This window comes from Camelina sativa, chromosome 6 (genome assembly GCF_000633955.1).
Source record: "Camelina sativa cultivar DH55 chromosome 6, Cs, whole genome shotgun sequence".
Lineage (NCBI taxonomy): Eukaryota > Viridiplantae > Streptophyta > Magnoliopsida > Brassicales > Brassicaceae > Camelina > Camelina sativa.
Genome location: NC_025690.1, coordinates 15,264,113 through 15,288,973, shown reverse-complemented (window position 1 = coordinate 15,288,973; position 24,861 = coordinate 15,264,113). Strand labels below are relative to the sequence as shown.

Genomic DNA, 24,861 nt, shown 5'->3' with positions numbered 1-24,861 from the left:
AGCCATAACGTAATTCTTCCAATCTTTTTGTTGCTATTTTAAGTTTTTAACAATTATTTTGTTTGTTGATGGAAAATTTGTCCTTTTTGATCATTTTAACTTCATTTTAGTTTGGGAGAGATACTTCGTTGTAAAAAGAAATTTCATTCAAATTACTTGAATTAGTGGATGACACATTGTAAAGTGCTTAGGGGAAACTGATGGTCATGCACAATATTGTTTAATTTAACTTAGTTTTAGATCAGATTTAGCGCCAATAGACTTATCCACTATTTTTCTTCAGTAATACTACTATTTAATTTCAATTTGTAATAAAATAGTTGTTAAAAATGGATAGAAAGACAACAAAAGTAAATTAATTGCAAGCCACATTCTGTACTTCTTATTTTAGAGTGAGATTAAGATTACTTTACGGATCCAACTTATCTTTAAAGTAATATATTTTCTCTCGTCGTTCCTTNTTTTCTTCAAAGCATCTATGATATAAGTGGTGAATTACAAGGCAACACAAATATAAATCCATATGTAGTTCATGTATAATATGATATGTAAATTACACTTACATATGATATAAGTGGTGAATTATAATATGATTTTTTTCACTCCAACTAGAAGGTCATTTGCATACACTATTTATAATTTTTGATATTTTAATTTTTAACACATCAAATTAAAGCATATAGATATGATGGTGGTACTAATTAAGATAAATATATTAATTTTTATTTAGTTTGAAAGTAGTTACCATTGTGATATAAAAACTATAGTGACAAATATGTATGTACACATCACACATTAATTAATTATTCTGGAGAAACCAATTATTTGGTCACTATCTATTTTGATAGTATCTAGCCATAACGTAATTCTTCCAATCTTTTTGTTGCTATTTTAAGTTTTTAACAATTATTTTGTTTGTTGATGGAAAATTTGTCCTTTTTGATCATTTTAACTTCATTTTAGTTTGGGAGAGATACTTCGTTGTAAAAAGAAATTTCATTCAAATTACTTGAATTAGTGGATGACACATTGTAAAGTGCTTAGGGGAAACTGATGGTCATGCACAATATTGTTTAATTTAACTTAGTTTTAGATCAGATTTAGCGCCAATAGACTTATCCACTATTTTTCTTCAGTAATACTACTATTTAATTTCAATTTGTAATAAAATAGTTGTTAAAAATGGATAGAAAGACAACAAAAGTAAATTAATTGCAAGCCACATTCTGTACTTCTTATTTTAGAGTGAGATTAAGATTACTTTACGGATCCAACTTATCTTTAAAGTAATATATTTTCTCTCGTCGTTCCTTTAGATAAAAAAACATTGAATCAAAAAACTAATTTTCTTCATCACAGAGTTCTTTCTCTTTGTAAAGGTATATGAAAAAAAAAACTAGTGACACATCAAAAACAAAATCAAAATAAATTGTTGTGATCATATATAGGGTTTTGTTGCACCAATGAGTGTTTCAAAGTTCGTTTACGTAGTCATATTGATTGTTTTAATTAGTATAAGCAATAATGGCGTGGATGCATTTCACAAAGTTTTCAAGAGATTGCAATCTCAATCAACATCATTGGAGAAAGTGAGTCCTCTTCAGAGACCGGCTTATCACTTTCAACCTCCCCGCCATTGGATCAACGGTACATTGTGCCATCTTAATCAAAGTTCATATTTATTTGGTAGTAATATTATTTGCCAAAATACAATTATATATATATATATATATAAACGAAATTGGTTTGAATTGATAAATTGCTTCTATTACTAAAGTTTCTATCAACCAGCAAAATACATTATTCTAAGTTTCTAACTTATTTTTCGATCGGTTTGTTGTTTTGCCATATACCTTCTTCGTGGCATTCTCGGCTCCAACAGATCCTAATGGTACGTAAGTCCATTACAACTTTTTATATGTATAAGTTCATTGCAAAAACATTATATGATTGCATGTAACAAAATACAAAAAATTGAAACAGCCCCAATGATCTACAAGGGAATCTACCATTTCTTCTACCAATACAATCCAAGAGGTGCGGTTTGGGGTAACATTGTGTGGGCGCACTCGGTTTCTAAGGACTTGATCAATTGGGAAGCCCTTGAACCAGCCATCTACCCATCCAAATGGTTCGACATCAACGGTACATGGTCCGGTTCAGCTACCCATGTACCGGGAAAAGGACCGGTTATTCTCTACACGGGTATCACCTAGAACCAGACTCAGATCCAAAACTATGCCATTCCCCAAGACCTTTCTGACCCATACCTCAAGAAATGGATTAAACCAGACGATAACCCAATCCTAAAGCCCGACCATGGCGAGAACGCATCCGATTTCCGTGACCCGACCACGGCTTGGTTCAACAAAAAAGATGGGTATTGGAGAATGCTTGTTGGCTCAAGGAATAATCATAGAGGAATCGCTTATATGTACAAAAGTCGTGACTTCAAGAAATGGGTCATAACCAAACGTCCGATCCACTCAAGCAATAAGACCGGTATGTGGGAATGTCCCGATTTCTTCCCGGTATCTTTAAACGACAAGAAAAACGGTTTGGACTTCAGCTACGACGGTCCAAACATCAAGCATGTGTTGAAAGTTAGTTTGGACTTGACCCGATACGACTACTACACTCTTGGTAAGTATGATACGAAGACAGATCACTACATACCCGACGGTAACACTCCTGACGGTTGGGATGGTTTGAGATTTGATTATGGTAACTTCTATGCGTCGAAGACATTCTTTGATGACAAGAAGAAGAGAAGGATTCTTTGGGGTTGGGCCAATGAATCCGACACCGTTGCAGATGATACCTTGAAGGGTTGGGCAGGAGTTCAGCTTATCCCAAGAACAGTTTTGCTCGACTCTAGCGGTAAGCAACTAGTATTTTGGCCTATTGAAGAGATTGAGTCATTGAGAGGAAAGAATGTCCAAATGAACAACCAGAAAATGGAGAAGGGCCAACGCTTTGAGGTCCAAGGAATCACTCCTGCTCAGGTAAATTACAATATATTCACGTCACTTTTTAAGATTTAAGGTTTATAATTCACATTTTTTACGTAAATACAGGTGGATGTGGATGTGACATTTAACGTTGGAAGTCTAGAAAAGGCCGAAAAGTTTGTCGCAAGCTTCACAACCAAACCACTAGAGTTGTGTAACATGAAGGGTTCAAATGTGACAGGCGGAGTCGGACCTTTTGGTCTGATCACGTTGGCTACATCTGACCTAGTAGAATACACTCCTGTTTTCTTCAGAGTCTTCAAAGATGCCTCAACCAACAAGCCTAAGGTCCTCATGTGCTCTGACGCCAAACCGTATGTTTTCCTAACTCACTACATTAAATTGTGCATATGCTTTTGATTTGTTTACTAAACATATTAATCATATATATCGACAGTTCGACTCTCAAAACAGACACCGGCGCTGACGCCAAACAGAGGATGTATAAACCATCGTTTGCTGGATTTGTGGATGTCGATCTCGCTGATGGAAAGATCTCTCTAAGGAGTTTGGTATGTCACAAACTAATTCATTTTTTTCTAAATATGAACGTAGATATAATAAGAAGTAACATAAGGAACGGATTGACACTAATTATTATAAATAAATGCAGATTGATCACTCGGTGGTGGAGAGCTTTGGGGCAAAAGGAAAGACAGTGATAACATCACGAGTGTATCCGACAAAGGCAGTAGGAGAAAAAGCTCATTTGTTCGTATTTAACAACGGATCACATCCAGTGACCGTAGAAAGCCTCAATGCATGGAACATAACTATGCCTATGAAGATGAACCAAAGAGCTAAATAACCACCTCAGACTTTTGTTTTTTTTCGGTAATAAATTTCATTCATTCTGTTAGACATATTGTAGACAAGAAACTTGTTGTACATAGATTCTCGCTTAGATAGGCTAGAAATCTCAATTAAATCACACTTCTAGAAGGGCATTCTTACTTGCAGTTGCACAAAAAAGCTTTATGGAGCATAATGTATTCATAGTTATCTAATAGAGCGAGATGAAAGCTAAACCTGATTAATGTTCAGATTATCATACAAATACATTCTAGGTTTCCAAATTTTAATTTCCAAGATCAAAAACACCAAGACATGCTCAACTTACATTGTTTACCAATATAACAAGATGGATTCTCTTAATCAAGCCAAGTAGCTAATGCTACTGTAGATAATACGAGACAAACAATTGAAAACACAGTAAAACTACGAATTCAAAACTTCAAAACCGATAGAGAGTAATCTGGAATTAAGCATGAATATCTCATAACCGATTCAGAGTAGATAGAAAACCAAATCCTTATACTGATATTATCTTTTAACATCACTGAAACAAAAGAAAACAAACCCAATCAAAGGAAAGATAACAAAAAGAAGCAAGCAAAGCAAGAGATGAGATACTTGATACGTGTCTCTCTACTTGATCTTCTTCTTAGGCCTCAACTGCAAAAAGACATCAACAATAACAAAAAGTTGTTCAAATAACATTTCACAGGGTAAACAAAAAAACGATACCAAAAGATAAGCAAAGCAACAAAACCCAACCTGGTTGCTGTGACCACACTTCTTCTTCCTGCAGTTCACTGCCCTTGGGTGAAGACGAGCGTAACACCTGAATACATAACAACATTAGAATCATCTCTGACTTGCAACTATCGAGACCACAAAGAACCACAAACTATTCAAACAAAAGCGAAATCGGTGATTTGCTATCGGACGGACTAATCTACTGGAATAAAACAAGCTTGTGCAACAATAAAGAATCAGAAAGTTCAACACAAAATCAAACTATAAACAACAACAAACATTTTGATAATCAAGAACAATTTTTTGCATATAAATGTACCATTCAAGAAAATCATCTGGAAAGATGAATATTTTGACCAGCTGACAAAGTTTGGAGAATGGAAATGTTATTATCGGGAACATTTATAACCTCTACATGCATTGACAATGGCTTGAGAAGCTAAGTTAATTCCCACAAACAACTAAACCCTAGCAGCACACAATAACCTAATTGCATCTGTATCAGCAAGGAGAAGTGAAGCTTACTTGCGGCAAATCATCTTGTCTTGGTTGTACTTACGAGCCAACATCATCAACGAAGGCTCAATGATACCTCCTCTGAGCCTCAACACAAGATGAAGTGTGGATTCTGATTACAAACAAAATGATTCATTCAGATAAGCTCGTGAAATGACGAATAAAAAAAAAAGGATTTGGAATGAATCGTTTACCTTTCTGGATGTTGTAGTCAGCCAAAGTACGGCCATCCTCGAGCTGTTTACCGGCGAAGATCAATCGCTGCTGATCCGGAGGGATACCTAAAGGAGAAACAAGTGAAAATGATAAATAAGAGATCTGAAAATTTCACAAATGTAAAAAGAGAAGAATCGAGACGAAATGATACCTTCTTTGTCTTGGATCTTGGCCTTGACATTGTCGATGGTGTCACTGCTCTCGACCTCTAGAGTAATGGTCTTTCCGGTTAAGGTTTTCACGAAGATCTGCATCTTTCTCTCTGTTTTTTTCGTCTTCCTCTCTCGCGTAGAGTAACCCTAAAGACGATGGAGGCGGCTCTTTATATCGGAATGTTCATTGTCTAGGGTTTTGCACTTTTATTAGGTTGGGTTCTGGATTTTTTTCCATTTTGTTACAGGCCTTTACTACAAATAGGCCCAGCCCAACCCATTTAATAACTTTTGCAGTGTATATTTTTTTACTAAACGCCGAATTCCACTCTCTGTCAACATTAAGGCCTTCACTGGACGTGGTTTTTGGTTTTAGATTTTTCAAAAATTCATCTTTTAACCATTCAAGATTTTATGAAAAATGGTTTTCCTAAAAAAATAGGAAATCCAGATTTTTTAAGATTTTACTAATTTCTTAACAAAATCCAAAATCCTACTTCAATGAGTAACCAAAATCTAAAAACAAAAATCTATAATCTAAAAACTACCTAAATTCTCTCAAACATTCATGGCCTAAAATTTTGCCATATTCAGAGGAAACAAGACATGTGATTGTTAGATAATGATCATTGGAATAATAATTCACATGCCATGGAGTAGCTTGTCACAAAATCTACTCCTTCGGATCATCCATATCTTTGGCTTCAGCTTCCAAATATGTTTCTTTTTTATCACAAAACATATAGTGTTTAATAAAGCGGATAAAATCTACGGATTAACCGTTTTTTATTTATCATGAAATATAGTTTTTAGTGGTGAGGTTCAAAGAAAATCGCTCTAGATCAACTCCCGACTGTGTTTACATTACAAATAGAATTGGTTTACGAAAGTTTGTTGTCCGTCCAAAAAAATAGAGCAGACTAAATTGCTGATGGATTTGTCTGTGCTGACCGTCCTGGCCTCGAACAATATAGATATTTCACAAGTTATTTTTAATATATTTTTTTTTTGAATATGAACTGTTTTTAAACACAAACGTGTTGAATGGAGACAGATGTACATTATTGGACCATGTGCATGCGAAACGTCGTTATTATATCCAACACTAAACGTACTCTCCCTATCAAAAAAACCCACTCCATTCACAGCCACTCTCCTTGCTTCTCAAGCAATTTTCGCAAAACCCAAAACACAAACAAAATATATTCTGTGTAGTTTCTCACCACATCTTTCAGGTCCGTTCTCTTTCAACTTCTTTCTCTTTTTGATCTCTGATTTTGCGAGTTGAGCCAAAAGCATGGAGAGTGCGTTTTCTTTTTCCCTCTGCTTCGTCTTTTAAAAAAAAATTCGTCTTTTTTTAGGGTTTTAGATAAGAAAAAAAAAAGTTAAAGAAGAAGAAAAAGGTGGTTACTTTGTAGTTCCTTTTTAATTATATACCCGTTGATCTCGATCTGGGTATCATCAGATATCTAAAAAACTATCTGGATTTGTGTCAGCGCCGGAAAATGGACTCTGTTTCACGTGAACCTTCAACTTCGAAAAGCCCTAAAGAAGGAGAAAACGATGAAAAGACCAAGACAGTTCCTTTCTACAAGCTATTTGCGTTTGCAGATTCGTTTGATGTCTTCTTGATGATCTGTGGCTCACTCGGAGCTATTGGGAATGGTGTTTCAATACCTCTCGTTACATTGTTGTTTGGTGATCTCATTGATTCCTTTGGACAGAATCAGAATAACAAAGACATTGTCGATGTTGTCGCAAAGGTATACCTAATTAATTGTAATGTTTTAAATTCAATTTTTTAGAATTCTTACTTCACATTTTATGATTATGTTTCTTTTTATAGGTTTGTCTTAAATTCGTCTACCTTGCACTTGGAACACTAGGAGCTGCGTTTCTTCGTAAGCCATAACCCTCTTGCAATTATTCATAAGATTATAAAGAATTAAGAAGAAAAGTTTTGTGTTTTTAGCATCTCCATATTGCATTATTTTACGTAATGATTAGTGAATTATAGGGAGGTGATGTTTTGTATGTTTTCGTAGAGGTGGCTTGTTGGATGATCACGGGAGAGAGACAAGCTGCGAGGATAAGAAGTACGTATCTGAAAACAATCTTGAGACAAGACATTGGATTTTTCGATGTCGACACAAACACAGGAGAGGTGGTTGGTAGAATGTCGGGAGATACTGTGCTTATACAAGATGCTATGGGTGAGAAGGTAATATATATACAACTACTAAAGAAACTTGGATATTGTGGTTTCAGACTTATATAATAACTAGAAAATAAATCTTAAACCTTAAACAATTTTTTGAAAATATATAAAGAAATTTTATTTGCTAAAGTAAATATATAAATAATTTAAGTTAGAGAATATTTGTATTTACTTTCATACATTTATTTATATTTATATATTTTTAATATATTATAATAATTATTATAATAATCTAAAACTAAATTATATCCCACTAAAACTTTTGCCAAGTACTCATCATTACAACTATTATTATTGTCAAATTTCAAAAACGTTTCACAACTTATTTGCAAAATATTTTACTTCAACAAATTCATCAAAGCAACATTTAATAAGTAACTACATATAAATTTACTCTATGTTTTAGCATTAAAAATATGTTTTACACCCAAAATTATTTTATTGTTAAAGTATGCTCTTTATCGCCACCTATAAAATGTCTTCTAAACAAATTAAACAAATTTTATGTTGCTTTACTTTGAGTTTGGCGTAATTATAGTTCTTATATTACTAAACTTGTTTTGTGACGTAATTTTTTTAACCATGAATTTTTTTTACTCCAAAGATATTATCTACCCGATTACAATGATTTTATGACTAACCCAATAAAAGTTGAGGAATTGAAAAATGTTAATATGATATAATAAAATAAAAATTTGAAAATTATAATCAGGATGATATATATAAGTCTTAGATAATTAGATATACAAAATAGAAACTTTATATACAATCCAAAATATGACATATGTCATAATCACGTTAAGGATCAACGACCTATTTACTATTCAGAAATATCTAATTGTACTTAAACAACTTAAAGCTATGACCTCGTCTCAAATATTCTCTAATCACAAATTCTCAACTTATTTTTACCCGAACCTAATTCAATAGAAAACCACATAAATCCGGTTTGAAACCAATTTTAAAATGGTATATTGTTCCAACTTCCCAAATTTGAAACCGCTTCTCAATTATTCGATCAAGCAGTTCTTTTTTCAATACCGTAATCAACATTATTCATAAAAGACAACTCCAAAATTTTGACCAAAAACATCAACCACCGACTTATCTTCCAAACTTATAATGCTACTAACTATAGAATCAATTTTTGAACCTCCATCAGTGTCTGCATCCTCGATTAAATTAGCAGGCTTATATACTTCGATTTCATTTATTGCATCTGATAACTTCCATTGAAAAACTTGCACGAATCAAAAACCCACGCAATAGATCGTGAAAATTATATAAGAAAAGAAAAATCAAAGATCAAAGCTTTCGATACAAACATGTAATGTTATATAGATATAATGTTATTTTCTTAATTAGATGTCCTATTATGTTTCAAAAATAATAATTATTTTGAGATAACTTCTATTATTCTTTTTAAATTTGTTATTCACTATTTATTTATTAATAAGCTAATAATATACATGATTAGTGAATTACTTTTTTATTTATACATATCAAAATCTTATCGAGAAAACACGTATAATATAAGTAACGTACAATGGAAAATAGATTAGTTTTGTTAATTTACTTTTTTGATTTAGAATTTTTTTTAGATATAAACATGTAAATTTTATTTAGATTTGATGTTATTTGCTTAATTATCTGTTTTAAAAAATAATATTTTTTTGACACATGTCAACATCTCATCAGTGTACTTGACACATGTCATGATCTTGTTAAAGGCTAATTTGAAAACCCTATTTTAAATATTTTTAATATAATAAAAAATTAGTTCAAACTTCAATTCAAGCATTTTTCCCAAGACTGCCAATCGGTTTTTCATGATTTTCATTTTCTTCGTTTTCTTCGCATGTGCCTTCACAAATCTTGTTGCAGTACTAAGTGTCATAAATTGGCTAACCATAAAGACATAAAATTTATTTATTTATTTTTTTGTGCAAACAATGACATAAAATTTAATGTGTTAGGCTATATAGTATAATTATATGACCAAATATGGATGACGCACATAGTATGAGAGAAATATATTTGCGGGACAAATGCGGTTTTTAAAGAATTAGCGGTACAAAGCAATTCTTGATTAGTGAAAAGAATGGTTCCGGTTCATAACAAAGTTATATATATATATATATATTGTTACTATAATATTTGTATGAGTAGATTAGTAAAAATATAAATAATTAATATAACTATAAACCTCTATATCTTTTGTGTTAATTAAAAAAAATATTTAGAACCATAAATATCCAGATTTATTAAAATTAAAATATAGCTTCTTATGTAAATATTTTTTATGCCCAACTAAAAATTTTATTCATAAGTTATTCACATTTTGGTTATTTATTTTTTAATTTATAATTTAATAAAGAAAGAAGAGAAGAATAATGTTTTTTGTATATTTGTTTTGCCACAAAAAAAAAGAATAGAGAAAGCATATGTGTATTGTTTGACCAAAAAAGAAGAAGCATATGTGTATTAAAAATTATTAAAAAAACATTGTATTAGTGTTACAGTTTCAAATCCGCTGGGTATAAGGGATGGTTGATTAAAAAGGCGGTCCAAGGCAAAAACTGTTGAGTAAAACCGCGAATCACTTTTTTTTTTTTTGGAAAAACGCAATTTTTTTTTGTTTTTTGCATGAATGGTGACTTTAAGCGGTTTTCACAAAATCACATTCCAAAACCACTTTTATGATGTCTCCATTCACAGCCTAAGAATTAGGTTTGATTCATTTTTTGGTTAAATTTTGGTTTAGTTCACATACAAAATAATGTAGTTAAAGTTAAAGAGAATTTTTAAAATTTTTGCTTGTAATTTCAATTTATATTCCATGATTTAATACATTTTACTTTACAAGAAATTTGAGAGAAAGCATTAACCTTATGCATGGTGTTATTCAAAAAAGCTAAGCATAATCTTGTTTGACATAAATGATTTCAAACAATGTGATTTAATAATTTAGAAGTTATATTTTTACTAAAAAAAATTTCTGTAAATGTCTGCGGCGTAGCGCGGGTTCCTCCCTAGTATAGTATAATTATACGACCAAATATGGATGACGCACATAGTATATTTATTTTACCATGTAGTGGTTGAGAATCTTTTGTAAGAGTGAAACTTTGATATGGATGACATATAATATATTTATCTTAGTTGTTTTTTTTTAAAATGTAATAAGATTACAATTATCTTACTCTTTCTTTTACAAAGCTTTAAAACTGTGATTTATGATCGTTAAAATTGACATGTGTCATGATCTGATGAGTTAATAACTTTGATATTTAATCGTTAAAATTGACACGTGTCACAATCCGGTGAATTTATAACTTTGATCTTTAATCGTTAAAACTAACACGTGTCACGATCTGGTGAGTTAGTAACTAGGTTTATATAATATGATAATAACTGGATTTCACTTTAAAAGTGTGTTAGTAACATTGTATATTTCTTGCAGGTTGGGAGGTTTATTCAGCTGTTATCTACTTCCGTGGGCGGATTTGTTTTAGCTTTCATTAAAGGATGGTTACTAACATTGATTATGTCAACTTCAGTTCCTCTTAATGTAATGGCTGGTGCAGCCATAGCACTTATAGTCACTCGAACTTCTTCTCGGGGACAAGCCGCTTATGCAAAAGCAGCAGCTGTTGTTGAACAAACAATCGGGTCTATCCGAACGGTATATAAACCTCAATTTTTCTAAGATACAAAACTAACTTTAACTAAGATTTTGTTAGCTTAACCTTTTTCTTTTGTTTTTTTTTGTGTTGGTTTAAAAGGTTGCTTCTTTTACGGGAGAGAAGCAAGCTATTAACAGCTACAAGAAGTTGATAACATCGGCGTATAAGTCAAGCATTCAACAAGATTTCTCAACTGGTTTAGGATATGGAGTAATGTCCTTTGTGTTTTTCAGCAGCTATGCTTTGGCTATATGGTTTGGTGGGAAGATGATACTGGAAAAGGGGTATACTGGTGGCGCTGTGATTAACGTCATCCTCATTGTGGTTGTGGGTTCGAGGTAAGCTGTCTCGACAATCACATCTATATATATATTAGATCATGTCTTTTGCACTTCCTAACAATCATGTTCTGTTTTTGTCTTGTTTAGGTCGCTTGGGCAAACATCTCCATGTGTAACCGCATTTACCGCGGGTCAAGCTGCAGCATATAAGATGTTTGAGACGATCAAAAGAAAGCCTTTGATAGATGCTTACGACGTAAATGGAAAGGTTCTTGAAGATATAAGAGGAGACATTGAACTTAAGGATGTGCATTTTAGTTACCCTGCGAGGCCTGACGAGGATATATTCGTTGGATTCTCTCTGTTTATCCCTAGCGGTGCAACAGCAGCATTAGTAGGAGAAAGTGGAAGTGGCAAATCCACGGTGATTAGTTTGATTGAGAGGTTTTACGATCCGAAAGCCGGCCAAGTACTCATCGATGGAGTTAATCTTAAGGAGTTTCAGTTGAAATGGATCAGAAGCAAAATAGGATTGGTTAGCCAAGAACCGGTTCTGTTTTCGTCGAGCATCATGGAGAATATCGCATACGGGAAAGAAAACGCGACGCTTCAAGAGATTAAAGCAGCAACGGAGCTAGCAAATGCGGCAACGTTTATAGATAAGTTACCTCAGGGGTTGAATACAATGGTAGGAGAGCACGGGACGCAGCTCTCCGGAGGACAGAAACAGAGGATAGCGATTGCGAGAGCTATTCTTAAAAATCCACGGATTTTGCTTCTTGATGAAGCAACAAGCGCGCTCGATGTAGAATCCGAAAGAGTCGTTCAAGAGGCTTTAGATAGAGTGATGGTTAACAGGACTACTGTAATTGTCGCACATAGGTTAACCACAGTTAGAAATGCCGATATGATTGCCGTAATCCACCGCGGAAAAATAGTGGAAAAAGGTTCGCATTCTGACTTGTTAAAAGATTCTGAGGGATCTTATTCGCAGCTCATCCAGTTGCAAGAGATAAACAACGGTCAAGATGCCAAACCATCAAACATATGTTCGGTTATTAGCCTGGGTGAAACCTTGTCGGTTGGAAATAACCTTGGTAGCAGTAGCCAACAAGTAAGCCAAGAGGAAACTGAAACAGTGGGTAAAGAACCACTACCAAAAGTATCACTCACCAAAATCGCAGCTCTAAACAAACCTGAGATCCCGGTTCTACTTCTAGGAACCTTAGTAGCGGCCATTAATGGCACGGTTTACCCGCTTTTCGGGATTCTGCTTTCAAGAGTCATCGAAGCATTCTTCAAACCAGCTGAAGAGTTAAAGAAAGATTCAAGATTCTGGGCGATAATATTTGTAGCTCTTGGAGTAACTTCGTTGATCGTCCCACCGACTCAAATGTATCTGTTTGCAGTAGCTGGAGGAAAACTGATTCGAAGAATTCGATCAATGTGTTTTGAGAGAGCTGTTCACATGGAAGTTGGCTGGTTCGATGAGCCACATAACTCGAGTGGTACATTGGGGGCAAGGCTATCTGCTGATGCTGCTTTGATTAGGGCTCTAGTTGGAGATGCATTGTCTCTAGCGGTTCAAAACGCTGCATCTGCTGCGGCTGGATTAATTATTGCATTCACTGCCTGTTGGGAATTGGCACTTATAATCTTAGTGTTGCTTCCTCTTATTGGTATCAATGGTTTCGTTCAAGTCAAGTTCATGAAAGGATTCAGCGCCGACGCAAAGGTCTTTTTTTTTGTTTATTTCGGTTTTGTAAAAGTCCTAGGTTTTGTTTTCTTGTGGATCAAGAAAACTTACTCTGGTTTTGAATAAACTTTGCAGTCGAAGTACGAGAAGGCCAGTCAGGTAGCGAATGATGCGGTGGGGAGTATAAGAACAGTTGCGTCATTCTGCGCGGAGGAGAAAGTGATGCAGATGTATAAGAAGCAATGCGAAGGTCCGATTAAAGACGGAATAAAACAAGGTTTCCTCAGCGGATTAGGGACTGGGTTTTCCTTCTTCATTCTGTTTTGTGTCTACGCAACAAGTTTCTACGCGGGGGCTAGATTGGTTGAAGACAGCAAGACTAGTTTCAATGATGTTTTCCAGGTAACAACGTATATATATTCCTAATCATTGCTTAAATATGTGTGTGATCTAGCTAGTAATGAAGAAGAATGGACTAATGGATCTTGTTCTAGGTGTTCTTTGGGTTATCTATGGCGGCGGTTGGTATCTCTCAGTCGAGCTCTTTCGCTCCAGATTCTAGCAAAGCCAAGGCTGCAGCTGCGTCGATCTTTGCAATCATCGATAGGAAATCAAAGATAGACTCGAGCGATGAGTCAGGGACAGTGTTGGAGAATGTTAAGGGAGATATCGAGCTTCTTCACTTAAGCTTCACTTATCCGGCAAGACCAGACATTCAAATCTTCCGCGATCTTTGCTTAACCATTCGTGCAGGAAAGGTAAAAAAGAAAAAACCCTAACTATCTCTTAATTAGGAATTTATAAGTTTCTGATCAACTTCTTCGTTTATCTTTCAGAGGGTTGCTTTGGTAGGAGAAAGCGGGTCGGGGAAATCCACGGTGATCTCACTGCTGCAAAGATTTTACGATCCGGATTCGGGTCATATAACCCTAGACGGAGTTGAGCTCAAGAAGCTGCAACTGAAATGGTTGAGACAACAAATGGGACTTGTGGGACAAGAACCTGTCTTGTTCAACGACACGATTAGAGCCAACATTGCTTATGGCAAAGGAAGCGAAGACGCTGCAACCGAGTCTGAGATCATAGCCGCTGCAGAACTCGCCAATGCACACAAATTCATCTCTAGCATACAACAGGTAGGGTAGAAAAAAAAAACAGAATATGTTTACAAGAGCTCTGTTTTTTTTTTGTTCGAAACTTACTTACATCACAAGCAATACAATTATTAGGGTTACGACACAGTTGTGGGAGAGAGGGGGATTCAGTTATCAGGAGGACAAAAGCAGCGCGTGGCTATAGCACGTGCCATCGTGAAAGAGCCGAAAATATTGCTTTTGGACGAAGCAACGAGCGCTCTTGATGCGGAATCGGAGCGAGTGGTTCAGGATGCGCTAGAGCGAGTGATGGTCAACCGAACCACGGTCGTGGTGGCTCACCGGTTATCGACAATTAAAAACGCTGACGTCATCGCTGTCGTTAAGAACGGTGTGATCGCTGAGAAAGGTACTCACGAGACGTTGATCAACATCGACGGTGGAGTTTATGTTTCGCTAGTGCAGCTTCACATGAACGCTGCTATCTGAGCTAAAAACTTCAGAGTTTTGGCTTCTGTCAAAACTAGTTTATATGTGCTTTGGTACTTTTGTTGTTGTTGTTTGTGTGCAAGTATATGAAGTTGTCACTAGCATATTATAAAGTATAAACTATTCGTTAGTTTCCCTTTTTCTAAATTGAGATCTCAGCGATTGGCAAGAACCAGTTCCAAATCTAAGAGTTTTGAAAGATGCTAGATTGTGAATAACTGAATATCTTAAGGTCATATAAGATAAGATTCAAAGGTGTTCAGAGTTGAGAAAATAACAAAAGCATGGTAAATCCAAAACTCTTTTCATTCTAAGAAAAGACAAAATAAAACATTAAGAGAGCTAAATATAGAGTAGAGCCAATAAAGGGATCCCAGCAACGCCAAGAAACTCACAGCCTCCTTCCTCTTCTTCCACTCTTCCTTCGAGTACTGTCAGTTGGGATTGGAGTCACATCCTCTGAGGAAAAAACAAGAACAATGTGAGTGGTTTTATTTAATGAAAGATACACTCATTAAATAATTTTGATCCCAGCAATGCTCTTTTAACAAAACAATTTGTAGATGAAGATTTGATAATTTTACCAATGCGACCAATTTTCATGCCAGAACGGGCAAGGGCTCTTAGAGCAGACTGGGCACCAGGACCGGGGGTCTTGGTCTTGTTACCACCAGTGGCACGGAGCTTCACATGTATGGCAGTGATTCCGAGTTCCTAAGTTGCGAAAATACAATCACAAACCGATTACACATTTACAAAAAGGCTCACTATTAGCTTGGTATTCAATGTATTTTCTTGGCTTGTACCTTGCATCGCTGAGCGACATCTTGTGCAGCAAGCATAGCTGCATAAGGTGAGGACTCATCTCTGTCGGCTTTCACCTTCATTCCACCTAAAGAAGTTGAAATCAAAACATCAATTTAGCAGCCAATTGTGTAATCAAGAACAATGCAATTTCTCAGATGAAAAACGATTTCCTCAAAAAGATAGAATCCTCAAACAAGAAGACTAAAGACACTTCAGCTCACACCCAATAGAGATGACCATAATACCAGAAACTACGGTATCTAACTTGGTTATATTAGCAGCCATAGCAATTTCTGTGATGATAGAATGGATTCCTCAAAAGAGCAGAGACTAAAGAAACTTCATTTCACACTCAATAGAGACTACAAAGGTTCATAACAATATACACAACAGCGTCTTAGTTAACAAAAGGATCATCTCAGGAGGTTCTTACATCTATTAAAGGATTCAGAGAGAGAGTTGCAATATATACTTACCAGTGATGCGAACAAGTGTTTCCCGTCCAGACAAATCAGTCACGTGCTGCAATTTCAGATATACAAATTTCAGTAACATATATATGGAGATTTTGGTTTTGCTCAGAGAATTAAAAAAACAAGGACACAGAAGAAGCAAAGCCACTAACAATGAAAGTGTCGTTGAATGAAGCAAAGATGTGAGCAACTCCGAAGACATATTCTCCTTCACGAACAGTTGGTCCTAGTGTCACATTCTCCACCTTTGGCTCTTTTGTCTTTCTCTTCGACTACAATATTCCACACACACAGAACAAATTATCATTAAACCCTCAAATCGATAAATTCATTGCTAGATCTAATATCCAAATCTTTCAAAAAAATTCAAATGGTTTCAGATCGGAATTCGAAGAAAAGGAACATTTTCTCACTCTAAACTACCATACAGTACCATAAATGGAGCTCCAGATTATATCTTCTAATCACTAAAATCCATGAAACACAAGCTAAATTAAGACGAAGCTTACCATGGTTTCGAACGGGATGTAGGATGAAGAGGAAGAAGCAGCAACTAGGGTTTTTTTTTTTTTTTTGTTCCGCCTTAAGCTAGCAACAGAGACGAACCAGAATAGCTGCTTTAATAGTTGAAATTTTTGTTAGGGTTAAGTAGTATTATGTTACGGCCTAATAAGGCCCAATAAGTTATGGCCCATGAAGATCGTTTTCCCGGCTTTTTTAACATGCCTCGTAACATTATTAGATCCTTCTAAACGTGTTTTTACAGTGTTGGAAGGAAATGCAAACGCAAAATCATGAACGCAAACGGGAAACAAAGTAATTAATTAGTCGCAATTGATTTTTGCTATTTCTGCATATGAAAATATGAATACAGAGCAAGAGATAGATAAACTAATCAAAAGACTGATGCGATTCTTGTAACGTCTACTTGTGTGTGAAAAAGAAGTTGGAACTCACTATCTCCAGTAATCCCTTTGGGTTGTCTGCGTGTACCCAATGGCCGGAGTTACGAAGAAGATGAGTTGCAACCTTTCCTTCTGAGACATTCTGTCTCTGGTTAGCAATTGTTTCAAGCCGCTTGGTTGTATCGTGGTCCCATCGGTCACTCTTTTCTGCTATCACAAAAGATATCTCTGTCTCTTTTGGCGGGTTCTCTAGCAAAGACCAGTATGAAGTCTCCCTGCAATGAGCCAAGTGAGGAGTGATATGAATAAAGTAAAATCTTGGAAAAGTCATTATATAATTACAGTCGTTGGTTCTTATGAGGGGAAAGAAACCTGTAAGAGTTGAACATTTGGACAGCTCCATCAAGGTTAAAGGCCCATGTCTCTGAGTCTTCGGATCTCTTGAGATTGCTGCCAATCCATTCGGATAACGATCTTGTAAAGCCAAGTTCGATCATATGATCCACCAGCCACCTAGAATCACATAGCAATGTTAGAGGGGCACGAGATTGGATTTATATACAAACAAGCTAAAAGGAGCCTCACTGACATGTGTAACATAATCAGCTAGAAGGAACCATATAAGCATAGTCTTTATTCCACATGCATATGCGTGTTTACTTTACTGATACATGCCAATATCAAAATAAAATGCCCTTGGCATGCGCAACAACAGCCAAATCAGACTAATGTTATACACCCCATACCCGAAATTTAATATCATAAGTGAGCAGTACGTATCTACTAGCATGTGAATGCTTATGAACATTAACCGTAAATGGAACTACTAAGCTTTAAACAAACACCAAGTCCCACAAAAAGAATGAGATTTTACTTGCGGGAAGGGATTGGTGAAGGTAAACTCTGCAGTGTCTTCAGAACTTTCTCTACTTCACCATCACTTTTTTCTGCGTTGACTTCACCAGGGACAGAGTCTAGCACCCATAACTGTTCTGCATCAAAGAGAGAGAACAAAAAAACACAAACTTTGCTATGGTCATCACTCATCATTCCCACAGAAAGACACAGACTAGTCATCCTACAAGAGCTCATCATACTTGCATAGATTATAAGAATTGACAACCAAACAATGAATAAACCAACATATACTATCAGAAGTGGTCCTTTTGATCGAACAAGTGTAGTCACTTAAGTCCAATAACTGTTTAGGAGGAGAAGCTGAATCACCATAATCACCACGAACACAACTCTCCATGAACTGCAAAGCCACTTTACCTCCCAAAGAATGACCAATCACCACATCAGGCCATTTCCAACCACTTGATTTCACCAAATCAGCTAAATCTCTAGCTGAATTCACAAGACTATGTGGCGGATTAAGCCCTTCCACCTCCGCAGATCTCCCATGGTTCCTCAGATCAACCAGTACCATCTTCCAATCTATGCAACACACAAAACAAAAGTAATTAATCGATATATCAAATTAAAAGCTGACGATACAGATCACAGAGAGAAGCATACCAGAAGCAGAGGAGACGGAGAGAGACGATGCGAGGGAGCGAGAAAACGATCTCCAGTTTCTTCCGGAGCCGAGGAGGCCGTGAAGGATGAGAGCTGTAGATTCATTCTTCCGGTCGCCGGAGGATCGGACTTCTTCGTAGGCTAGGGTTTGAAGAGATCTCGAACTCGTGAAGCAGGAAGCGAACAGACTCGGAGACTCGAGGAAACGAATCAAAAAGCGAGATTCAAATCGGTTCGTTAGAGTTCTCGCCATTGATTGATTCTTCAGCTGAGCTTCGAAATTCTCCGGCGAAGTAAATTAAAGCGAAGAAGAGGAAAAAAAAGGAAACAAAAAAATTGACAGCTGTGGGATTTGAACCCACGCCCTTTCGGACCAGAGCCTAAATCTGGCGCCTTAGACCACTCGGCCAAACTGTCGGATTGTTATGTCTATTATTACATATTTATAATAATTACATTCAGAATCAGGCTTGAAAATGTAGTAAAACTGAAAATGGTGCTAATGTATTATCGTTTTTATTTTTATCATCGGTGTATGTAAATTATTTAACGTTCGCACAAGTTTTTAGCTATTGATGATCCCACGTAAATATTATTCATTTATCAAATATTTGACCAATTGAACCATGAAAAATACCCGAGTACATATGGACCATAAAACGGATAATCCGGTATGTCACATAACCAAAAATTTAATTTTCCGTATAATGAGGAATAAAAAGTCCAAAGGGGGTAGTGTTTGGACAGTGGAACAAGGAATCCTCTAATAACCAGAACAAGACAATTTAGATAGACATCGATCCTCTTCCAGAATCATCAATGAAAGAAAACTATGTATGTTTTGATGTTTTTAGTTTCAACTTTCAACCTTCACATTACTGTTTCAAGCTCTGAAGCTCATATACAGAAACGGTTCTGACCACAACCGACCAATCTTGAAATGAACATACTTTGGACTTTGGAACAAAGGTTTCTGTTTTTATATTGATCACATACAACTATGCATGGGATCATTAAGCAAGAAACTTAATAATTTACATATACAACTTGGTCTTTGCCAAAAAAAAAAAAAAAAACATATACAACTTGGTTATTTTTTGCTCAATCGATCTTCTTAGTAACTTGAAACATAATTAGAGAAAGAGAGAAGTTATCCCCTTCACTCTTCAGATTTGTAATGAATGGGGGATTAAGATAACACAAGAATACAAATTGTAGAATCAATTAAAAGCTACCATTAACTTCCATTAAATTGCTTCACATGGCAAATAACTGATGCTGAGGTATAAGATTTTATGGAAGGTCAATGGTAGTATTTGACATTATCTAATTATTTATAAGGAATAAACTTCTTTTTTTTTTTGCTAAAATAACATATCATAGCTTCTAAAGATTTGATAATCTTCTGAAGCAAATTTTTAAAAATAAAAATAAAGAGGCCTCTTTTACAAATCATCCCATTTTGGGCTTACCTGTTGTAATCGCCATTAAAGTTTTAAAACCCTGTTGCATAACTGTCGTTAAATTTTTTACTAGTCTACAAATCATTTTAAATTTGATTGTCCTCTTAATTGTGAAGCATTTAATACATGAGAGATTCCTAAGTTATAAACAGCTACTATATCTGTATTTTAGTTGTTGGCCTCTAGTTCCTGTTAATTTCATTTTACTTTGTTACTCTTTCATTTTCTATTCCTATCGATTATATATGGACAAACTAAAAACAAAAGGACAAAATAAACATAATTTATTTCCAATTTTCGTTAATTATTTAGAATGATTAGTGAATATCGAAATTAGAAACATCGTAATGGTTTACCATAACTAGTCACATACAATATTAATAATATCTTTCATTTTTCAGTATTGTCAAAAAATATTACCATCAAAAACATTGATTTATATTCAGAATTTGGAAAGGTAATTGAGTTTCAAGGGTACTTTTGCAACGTCCATTTGGTTATCAATCATAAAAGATTTATTTAGCTGGAGCTTGAAATCGTCGTTTTAACAATTGCTTCACGATATAAACGTACTAATTAATTTATTTTATTTTTTTTCTGAAAAGTAGTTTGTAGTCTTGTAGATATATTTTTATGGGTTTGAATCATTATTAGTTAGTGTTATTGTAACCCTTTTTTATATTTTAACTATTTAAATTATTTTCACAATAGAAAGTATTCTACCTTTTTCTGCATGAACAATACATTCTATAACCTATTTTCATAAATGACTATAAATGACATTAATACAATTTTGTCTTATAAAAAAACTTTACTCTTTCCTCATGATTTTATATTTATATTACTATTTAGTTTTACATTTATAAATTGTAAGTGATACAATATAATTTTGATAGGTTTTTTATGTGTAAAAATTATAAACAACATTGCAAATAAACAGAGAAAAAAGGAAAAAAAATTGTGAGAAAAAATTTGTATATATGTCATTTAAAATTTAAAGTTACTTGAGAATTATTTTATATAAAGTATGTACAGTTTATTCAAGAAAACAGTCCAATAATAGTATTTTTGTGGCAACCAATATATTTGAATAGTTAAATATAATACAGTGTGTAACATTAACTAATAAAGTTATCAGAAAATATAAAATTCTAATTTATAAACTACATTAATATAAATAAAACTAAATTTTGTTTTCAAATATGCACTAAAAATACAAAACGAAAATTATTTTGAAAGAAAAAAAAGTGAAGCTATAAGATTACAACTATTGTGAAATGAAGGATATATTACTAAAAATTTTGATTACTAATAATAATCATTTATTTTCCTTTTTTAAAATTGTAAGATCTAACCCTTCCCCTATACATTTAAGCAATAAATAGTTTGATGGATGGGTTTAGAATTTTAGATGCACTAATGCATTGTTTACTGAATCGCTTTTGTTTCATATATTTGTCTCTACTTTCTTTACTATTTTTTCCCACCTCCATTTAATAAAGCTATTACTAAATAAACAAAGTACTATTTTCTCTCTCATAACATAATCACTTTATTCAACATTTATTAATTCTTAATCATATTTAGCTCCTCTTCTTCCTTATATATATATACACACACACATAAGCCATAGTATCATCAAACCCCATCACCTAGAACAACACAAAGAGAAAAAAAAACAAAAAAAAAACCCCTCTCGACGAGTCCGAAGTTTCAAAATGAGAAACACGAACGGTAAAAGAGTCAGAGTCGAGCCAGTGGCGAGAATGGCGGAGCCGGTGGTTCCTAATAGGTTTGTAGGAAGATCATCATCTACCGACACGTTATCATCGCAAAGCTCGTGCCTGTCGACGGTGGAGGAAGTGAAGGAGGAGGTTGCATCGTCGTGGGTTGATGATGAAGAAGAGATGCTGGACATGGTGGTGGTGGGATGTTGCAGATGTATGATGTATGCTTTGGTCTTGCAAGAACGTCAACGTTGCCCCAACTGCAAAACCACCACCCATTTGATCACCTTTGATTAGAAACTTGTTATGCAGTAATGGATTTCGAATTTGGACTTTTTGAGTTTGGGATGATGAATTTAATGTTCTTTGTAAAGTCCTCTATATATAAAAATCATATTATTAAGTGTCAATCTCTATTTTTATATGCAAAAATTGACAGAGAGATCATTTCTGTTTCGTGGCCGTCCATGGTTCATTTTGTTAAGTTATTTATCTTCATGTTTTAAGATTTTGAAAGCCAAAGACATGAACGATGATCACTCATATAAGTCATATTCATCACGAGTTGGGTTTGATTGTTTCAAACGCTAGTTTTGGTGTTTGAGTTTATATATATTTTAAGAGGTAATCGAAAACGCCAAACAGAACGGAAAGTTCATTTTAAAAAGTACTAAAAAATATTTAACGCAAAGAAAATAAATTGACACGTCTCGAACTATAGTATTAAGAATCAAATTGGTAGTATGCTTAGGTTTCATCGGCATTAATTCCGGTTTTCAGAATTAAGGTTAAAAAAATGTATTTCCATCAAATACAAAAATATTAAGAAATTTTACAAACTTCAAATCTGAGAAGGGTTCTTCAAAGTTTAAACAAACTTACTAAAACTTGTTTGGTGTATTTTATGGTATTTATATATTTCTAAGTACTGAATTCTACAAAAATGTGTTGAATAATATGATTTTAAATTTTCATATTTATTAAGGAAAATACGACGAAATAGAATTTTTGTCCAATAGAGATTTGACGTGTCATTTTTATAGTTTAGTAAGATCTGACATGTCATTTTCAATTTACTATAATTTAGTTACAAATCTAGAGATTTTTTTTTTGGTCATCTGGATTATATATATATATATATAGTTGGTTTTAAATAAGTTTCATATATATGTATATATATATATATGCATGTCAAAAAAATCCACATTTAGAAAGAAAAAAAAAAGACTTTGAGCTTTCCATATCATATGTTTGCAAAGTTTAAACGGCATATTTCCTTATTTTTTAATAAAACAAGAATATTTGATTTCTTTCTTTTTGTTCACAATAGGTAACTAGGAGATATCCCGTGCTTAAAGCACATCACGGGTCAACATTTTTAAAATTTTTTTTAATAGAATAATAAACATTATTGTTATATATTTTTTTAAACCTATTTTATTTGAGATAATATTTATCTTTTAATTGTTCTGTAAATATATTAATCTTTTTGAATACTAATATTTCAGAATATTATAGGATTTTATTTTTGACGTTTTATATTGTTTGTTTGTTGTATTTGCATCATTATTTTGTGAAGTATGAAGCAATAATTTTAATATTATAATTGTGAACAAATAGAAATTATTAATTTATCATCTATATAAATTTAGTTTTACAAACCCGCCAATGTAGAAATTAAAATACACATTTTTATAGATTGAGTAATATATCTTCGTTTTAAGATATTCAAATCACAAGATATGCAGAAAAAATTCTAGATTATTATTAACCATAAGTATTATATGAAAATTCCAAACAATTGGTAAATAAAAAAAAAGAAAGATGATAGGAGAATAATAATTTGAATTTTTAACAAAATCTTCGAAATTTAGTTATTAAAAATAAATATATTGTGTATTCGGATATAAAATCTTAGTTTTTGAAGTTCTAATTGGTTTATATTTTAAAAAAATATTTAGTAATTTTCGTCCATAACTTATTAGAGAGAGAAAAAATATTTTTTTTTTCTAAATTTTTTTATATTTGATCTATCAGCGTTTTTTTTATTAATTATCTTTATCTAATTAATTAATTAAGCTTAATTAAATTTTTCTAATAGTAACTGAATATAATTTTTTTAACATATTTTAAGATTAATTTGATATTTGTAATTCCTAATTAATATAGTAGGATTTGCGCTAACAAATAACAGTTTTATATTTCTAATACAATAATAACCGGTAGGTTCATTGGGGGGGGAGGAAATGATAAGTTAGAACGAAATTGTAATTAAATTTAGGGAATATGATTTTTAAATATATAATGAAAAAAATTATAGCGCGATAGAAGAAAAAGAATGATTCGTAAACAAGGGGGTGTTTCTGTAACTATTATAACTTGTAGGAATTATAAGAATAGAAAACAAACTTGTGGATGGTAAAATTGAGTAATACTATTTAACTTTTTCCCTCTCCCCGAAAGTACCCAATTTGTCTAAATTTGCCCCTCACGTTTTAGCTTTCTGTCTTTTCACCAGATTCTTTCTCGATTTCCCCCTTTAGCGTTCATCTCGCCTCTCTCCCTCTCCCTCTCCCTCTCTCTGCTCGATCAGATCTCAAAATCAATCGGATCAAAACCACAACTTGATCGATTATGACTCTTGGCTCAGGAGGATCTAGTGTTGTTGGTAAACAAAAATTTCGATTCTTTCGGGTCTGTTCTCGTTTGATATATAATTTTCTAGGGTTTTGTGAATCCGTATTATTGGGTTAGTTAGGGTTTTTAGAATTCGTATTGGGTTTTATTCGTTTCTTTGATCGATAGGGTTTTTGAGATTGTTCTCATGGGTTTCGTCGATCTATTATATAAAATTAAAAATTTGATTCTTTGATCTTTCGCCTTGCTCGCTAATTTCATTACTCTGTTTTTAGTCTGATCGCTCTGTTTATACAAGTCTTCATGTATGTAGATGGTAATAATTATCTGAAAATGATTAGCTGATTTTCCCAATTCTTGTGTTTGATTGCTTCTTAGACCTCTTAGAACATAGAAAGTCTTCATCTTGTTTGAAGTTTGTGGGGGGGGG

General features: G+C 33.8%; 7 protein-coding genes and 1 non-coding gene across 11 annotated transcripts in view; 4 read left to right on the top strand and 4 right to left on the bottom strand.

Annotated features, from left to right (window-relative positions):
- LOC104791517 (beta-fructofuranosidase, insoluble isoenzyme CWINV2-like) lies at positions 1,464 to 3,819 on the top strand. The gene is given in 6 exon segments (XM_010517429.1): positions 1,464 to 1,647; positions 1,883 to 1,891; positions 1,984 to 3,005; positions 3,078 to 3,325; positions 3,409 to 3,523; positions 3,625 to 3,819. Coding segments are annotated over 6 exon segments (1,773 nt in total).
- LOC104791516 (ubiquitin-60S ribosomal protein L40-2) lies at positions 4,237 to 5,611 on the bottom strand. Its single transcript, XM_010517428.2, has 5 exons — positions 5,434 to 5,611; positions 5,261 to 5,347; positions 5,076 to 5,178; positions 4,569 to 4,635; positions 4,237 to 4,466 (listed from the first exon to the last, which is right to left on the bottom strand). Exons 1-5 carry the CDS (start codon positions 5,534 to 5,536, stop codon positions 4,440 to 4,442), a joined length of 387 nt encoding a protein of 128 aa, XP_010515730.1. The 5' UTR covers positions 5,537 to 5,611; the 3' UTR covers positions 4,237 to 4,439.
- LOC104791515 (ABC transporter B family member 11-like) lies at positions 6,571 to 15,224 on the top strand. Its single transcript, XM_010517427.2, has 11 exons — positions 6,571 to 6,669; positions 6,931 to 7,197; positions 7,281 to 7,335; positions 7,480 to 7,655; positions 11,116 to 11,337; positions 11,438 to 11,676; positions 11,767 to 13,354; positions 13,451 to 13,717; positions 13,810 to 14,073; positions 14,152 to 14,451; positions 14,545 to 15,224. Exons 2-11 carry the CDS (start codon positions 6,940 to 6,942, stop codon positions 14,896 to 14,898), a joined length of 3,723 nt encoding a protein of 1,240 aa, XP_010515729.1. The 5' UTR covers positions 6,571 to 6,669; positions 6,931 to 6,939; the 3' UTR covers positions 14,899 to 15,224.
- LOC104791514 (40S ribosomal protein S14-3-like) lies at positions 15,114 to 16,783 on the bottom strand. Its single transcript, XM_010517426.2, has 6 exons — positions 16,688 to 16,783; positions 16,331 to 16,450; positions 16,182 to 16,227; positions 15,705 to 15,790; positions 15,483 to 15,612; positions 15,114 to 15,357 (listed from the first exon to the last, which is right to left on the bottom strand). Exons 1-6 carry the CDS (start codon positions 16,688 to 16,690, stop codon positions 15,290 to 15,292), a joined length of 453 nt encoding a protein of 150 aa, XP_010515728.1. The 5' UTR covers positions 16,691 to 16,783; the 3' UTR covers positions 15,114 to 15,289.
- Positions 16,950 to 18,960, bottom strand: LOC104791513 (protein ABHD11-like). 3 transcript variants are annotated; one of them, XM_010517425.2, is made up of 5 exons: positions 18,605 to 18,960; positions 18,359 to 18,523; positions 17,958 to 18,075; positions 17,456 to 17,596; positions 16,950 to 17,358 (listed from the first exon to the last, which is right to left on the bottom strand). In XM_010517425.2, exons 1-5 carry the CDS (start codon positions 18,855 to 18,857, stop codon positions 17,103 to 17,105), a joined length of 933 nt encoding a protein of 310 aa, XP_010515727.1. In that variant the 5' UTR covers positions 18,858 to 18,960; the 3' UTR covers positions 16,950 to 17,102. The 3 variants fall into 3 exon arrangements, with proteins under 3 accessions (XP_010515727.1, XP_010515724.1, XP_010515726.1); XM_010517422.2 differs by having other exon boundaries at positions 17,958 to 18,070; positions 18,285 to 18,523; positions 18,605 to 18,959; XM_010517424.2 differs by having other exon boundaries at positions 18,311 to 18,523; positions 18,605 to 18,959.
- Positions 18,942 to 19,021, bottom strand: TRNAL-UAG. The gene has a single exon. It is a non-coding gene; the product is annotated as a tRNA-Leu (tRNA).
- Positions 21,699 to 22,251, top strand: LOC104791512. Its single transcript, XM_010517421.2, has one exon. The coding sequence runs from the start codon at positions 21,786 to 21,788 to the stop codon at positions 22,089 to 22,091; it is 306 nt and encodes a 101-aa protein (XP_010515723.1). The 5' UTR covers positions 21,699 to 21,785; the 3' UTR covers positions 22,092 to 22,251.
- The window catches only part of LOC104791511 (ubiquitin-conjugating enzyme E2 variant 1D), a 1,671-nt gene continuing 1,068 nt past the window's right edge, over positions 24,259 to 24,861 (top strand). Inside the window, exon 1 of one of the 2 annotated variants that reach the window (XM_010517419.2) lies at positions 24,259 to 24,462. In XM_010517419.2, the coding sequence (XP_010515721.1) occupies positions 24,429 to 24,462 (34 nt within the window). In that variant the 5' untranslated portion in view covers positions 24,259 to 24,428. The remainder of the gene's footprint in view (positions 24,463 to 24,861) is intronic. The other variant, XM_010517420.2, reaches the window with a different exon arrangement.

Bases quoted from the DNA above. Each gene is read 5' to 3' on its own strand.
- LOC104791516 (XM_010517428.2), bottom strand. From the start codon at position 5,536: ATGCAGATCTTCGTGAAAACCTTAACCGGAAAGACCATTACTCTAGAG. The intron at 5,348-5,433 runs GTATCATTTCGT...TTTCTCCTTTAG, and splicing joins CAAGATCCAAGACAAAGAAG to GTATCCCTCCGGATCAGCAG. The intron at 4,467-4,568 runs GTTGGGTTTTGT...GTCTTTTTGCAG, and splicing joins AGTGTGGTCACAGCAACCAG to TTGAGGCCTAAGAAGAAGAT.
- LOC104791515 (XM_010517427.2), top strand. From the start codon at position 6,940: ATGGACTCTGTTTCACGTGAACCTTCAACTTCGAAAAGCCCTAAAGAA. The intron at 7,656-11,115 runs GTAATATATATA...TATTTCTTGCAG, and splicing joins AAGATGCTATGGGTGAGAAG to GTTGGGAGGTTTATTCAGCT. The intron at 14,452-14,544 runs GTAGGGTAGAAA...TACAATTATTAG, and splicing joins TCATCTCTAGCATACAACAG to GGTTACGACACAGTTGTGGG.
- LOC104791514 (XM_010517426.2), bottom strand. The intron at 16,228-16,330 runs GTTAGTGGCTTT...CTGAAATTGCAG, and splicing joins CATTCAACGACACTTTCATT to CACGTGACTGATTTGTCTGG. The intron at 15,613-15,704 runs GTACAAGCCAAG...TTCGCAACTTAG, and splicing joins ATGTCGCTCAGCGATGCAAG to GAACTCGGAATCACTGCCAT.
- LOC104791513 (XM_010517422.2), bottom strand. From the start codon at position 18,857: ATGGCGAGAACTCTAACGAACCGATTTGAATCTCGCTTTTTGATTCGT. The intron at 18,524-18,604 runs GTATGCTTCTCT...TGTGTTGCATAG, and splicing joins CTCCGTCTCCTCTGCTTCTG to ATTGGAAGATGGTACTGGTT. The intron at 17,597-17,957 runs GTAAAATCTCAT...ATGTGATTCTAG, and splicing joins TCACCAATCCCTTCCCGCAA to GTGGCTGGTGGATCATATGA.
- LOC104791512 (XM_010517421.2), top strand. From the start codon at position 21,786: ATGAGAAACACGAACGGTAAAAGAGTCAGAGTCGAGCCAGTGGCGAGA.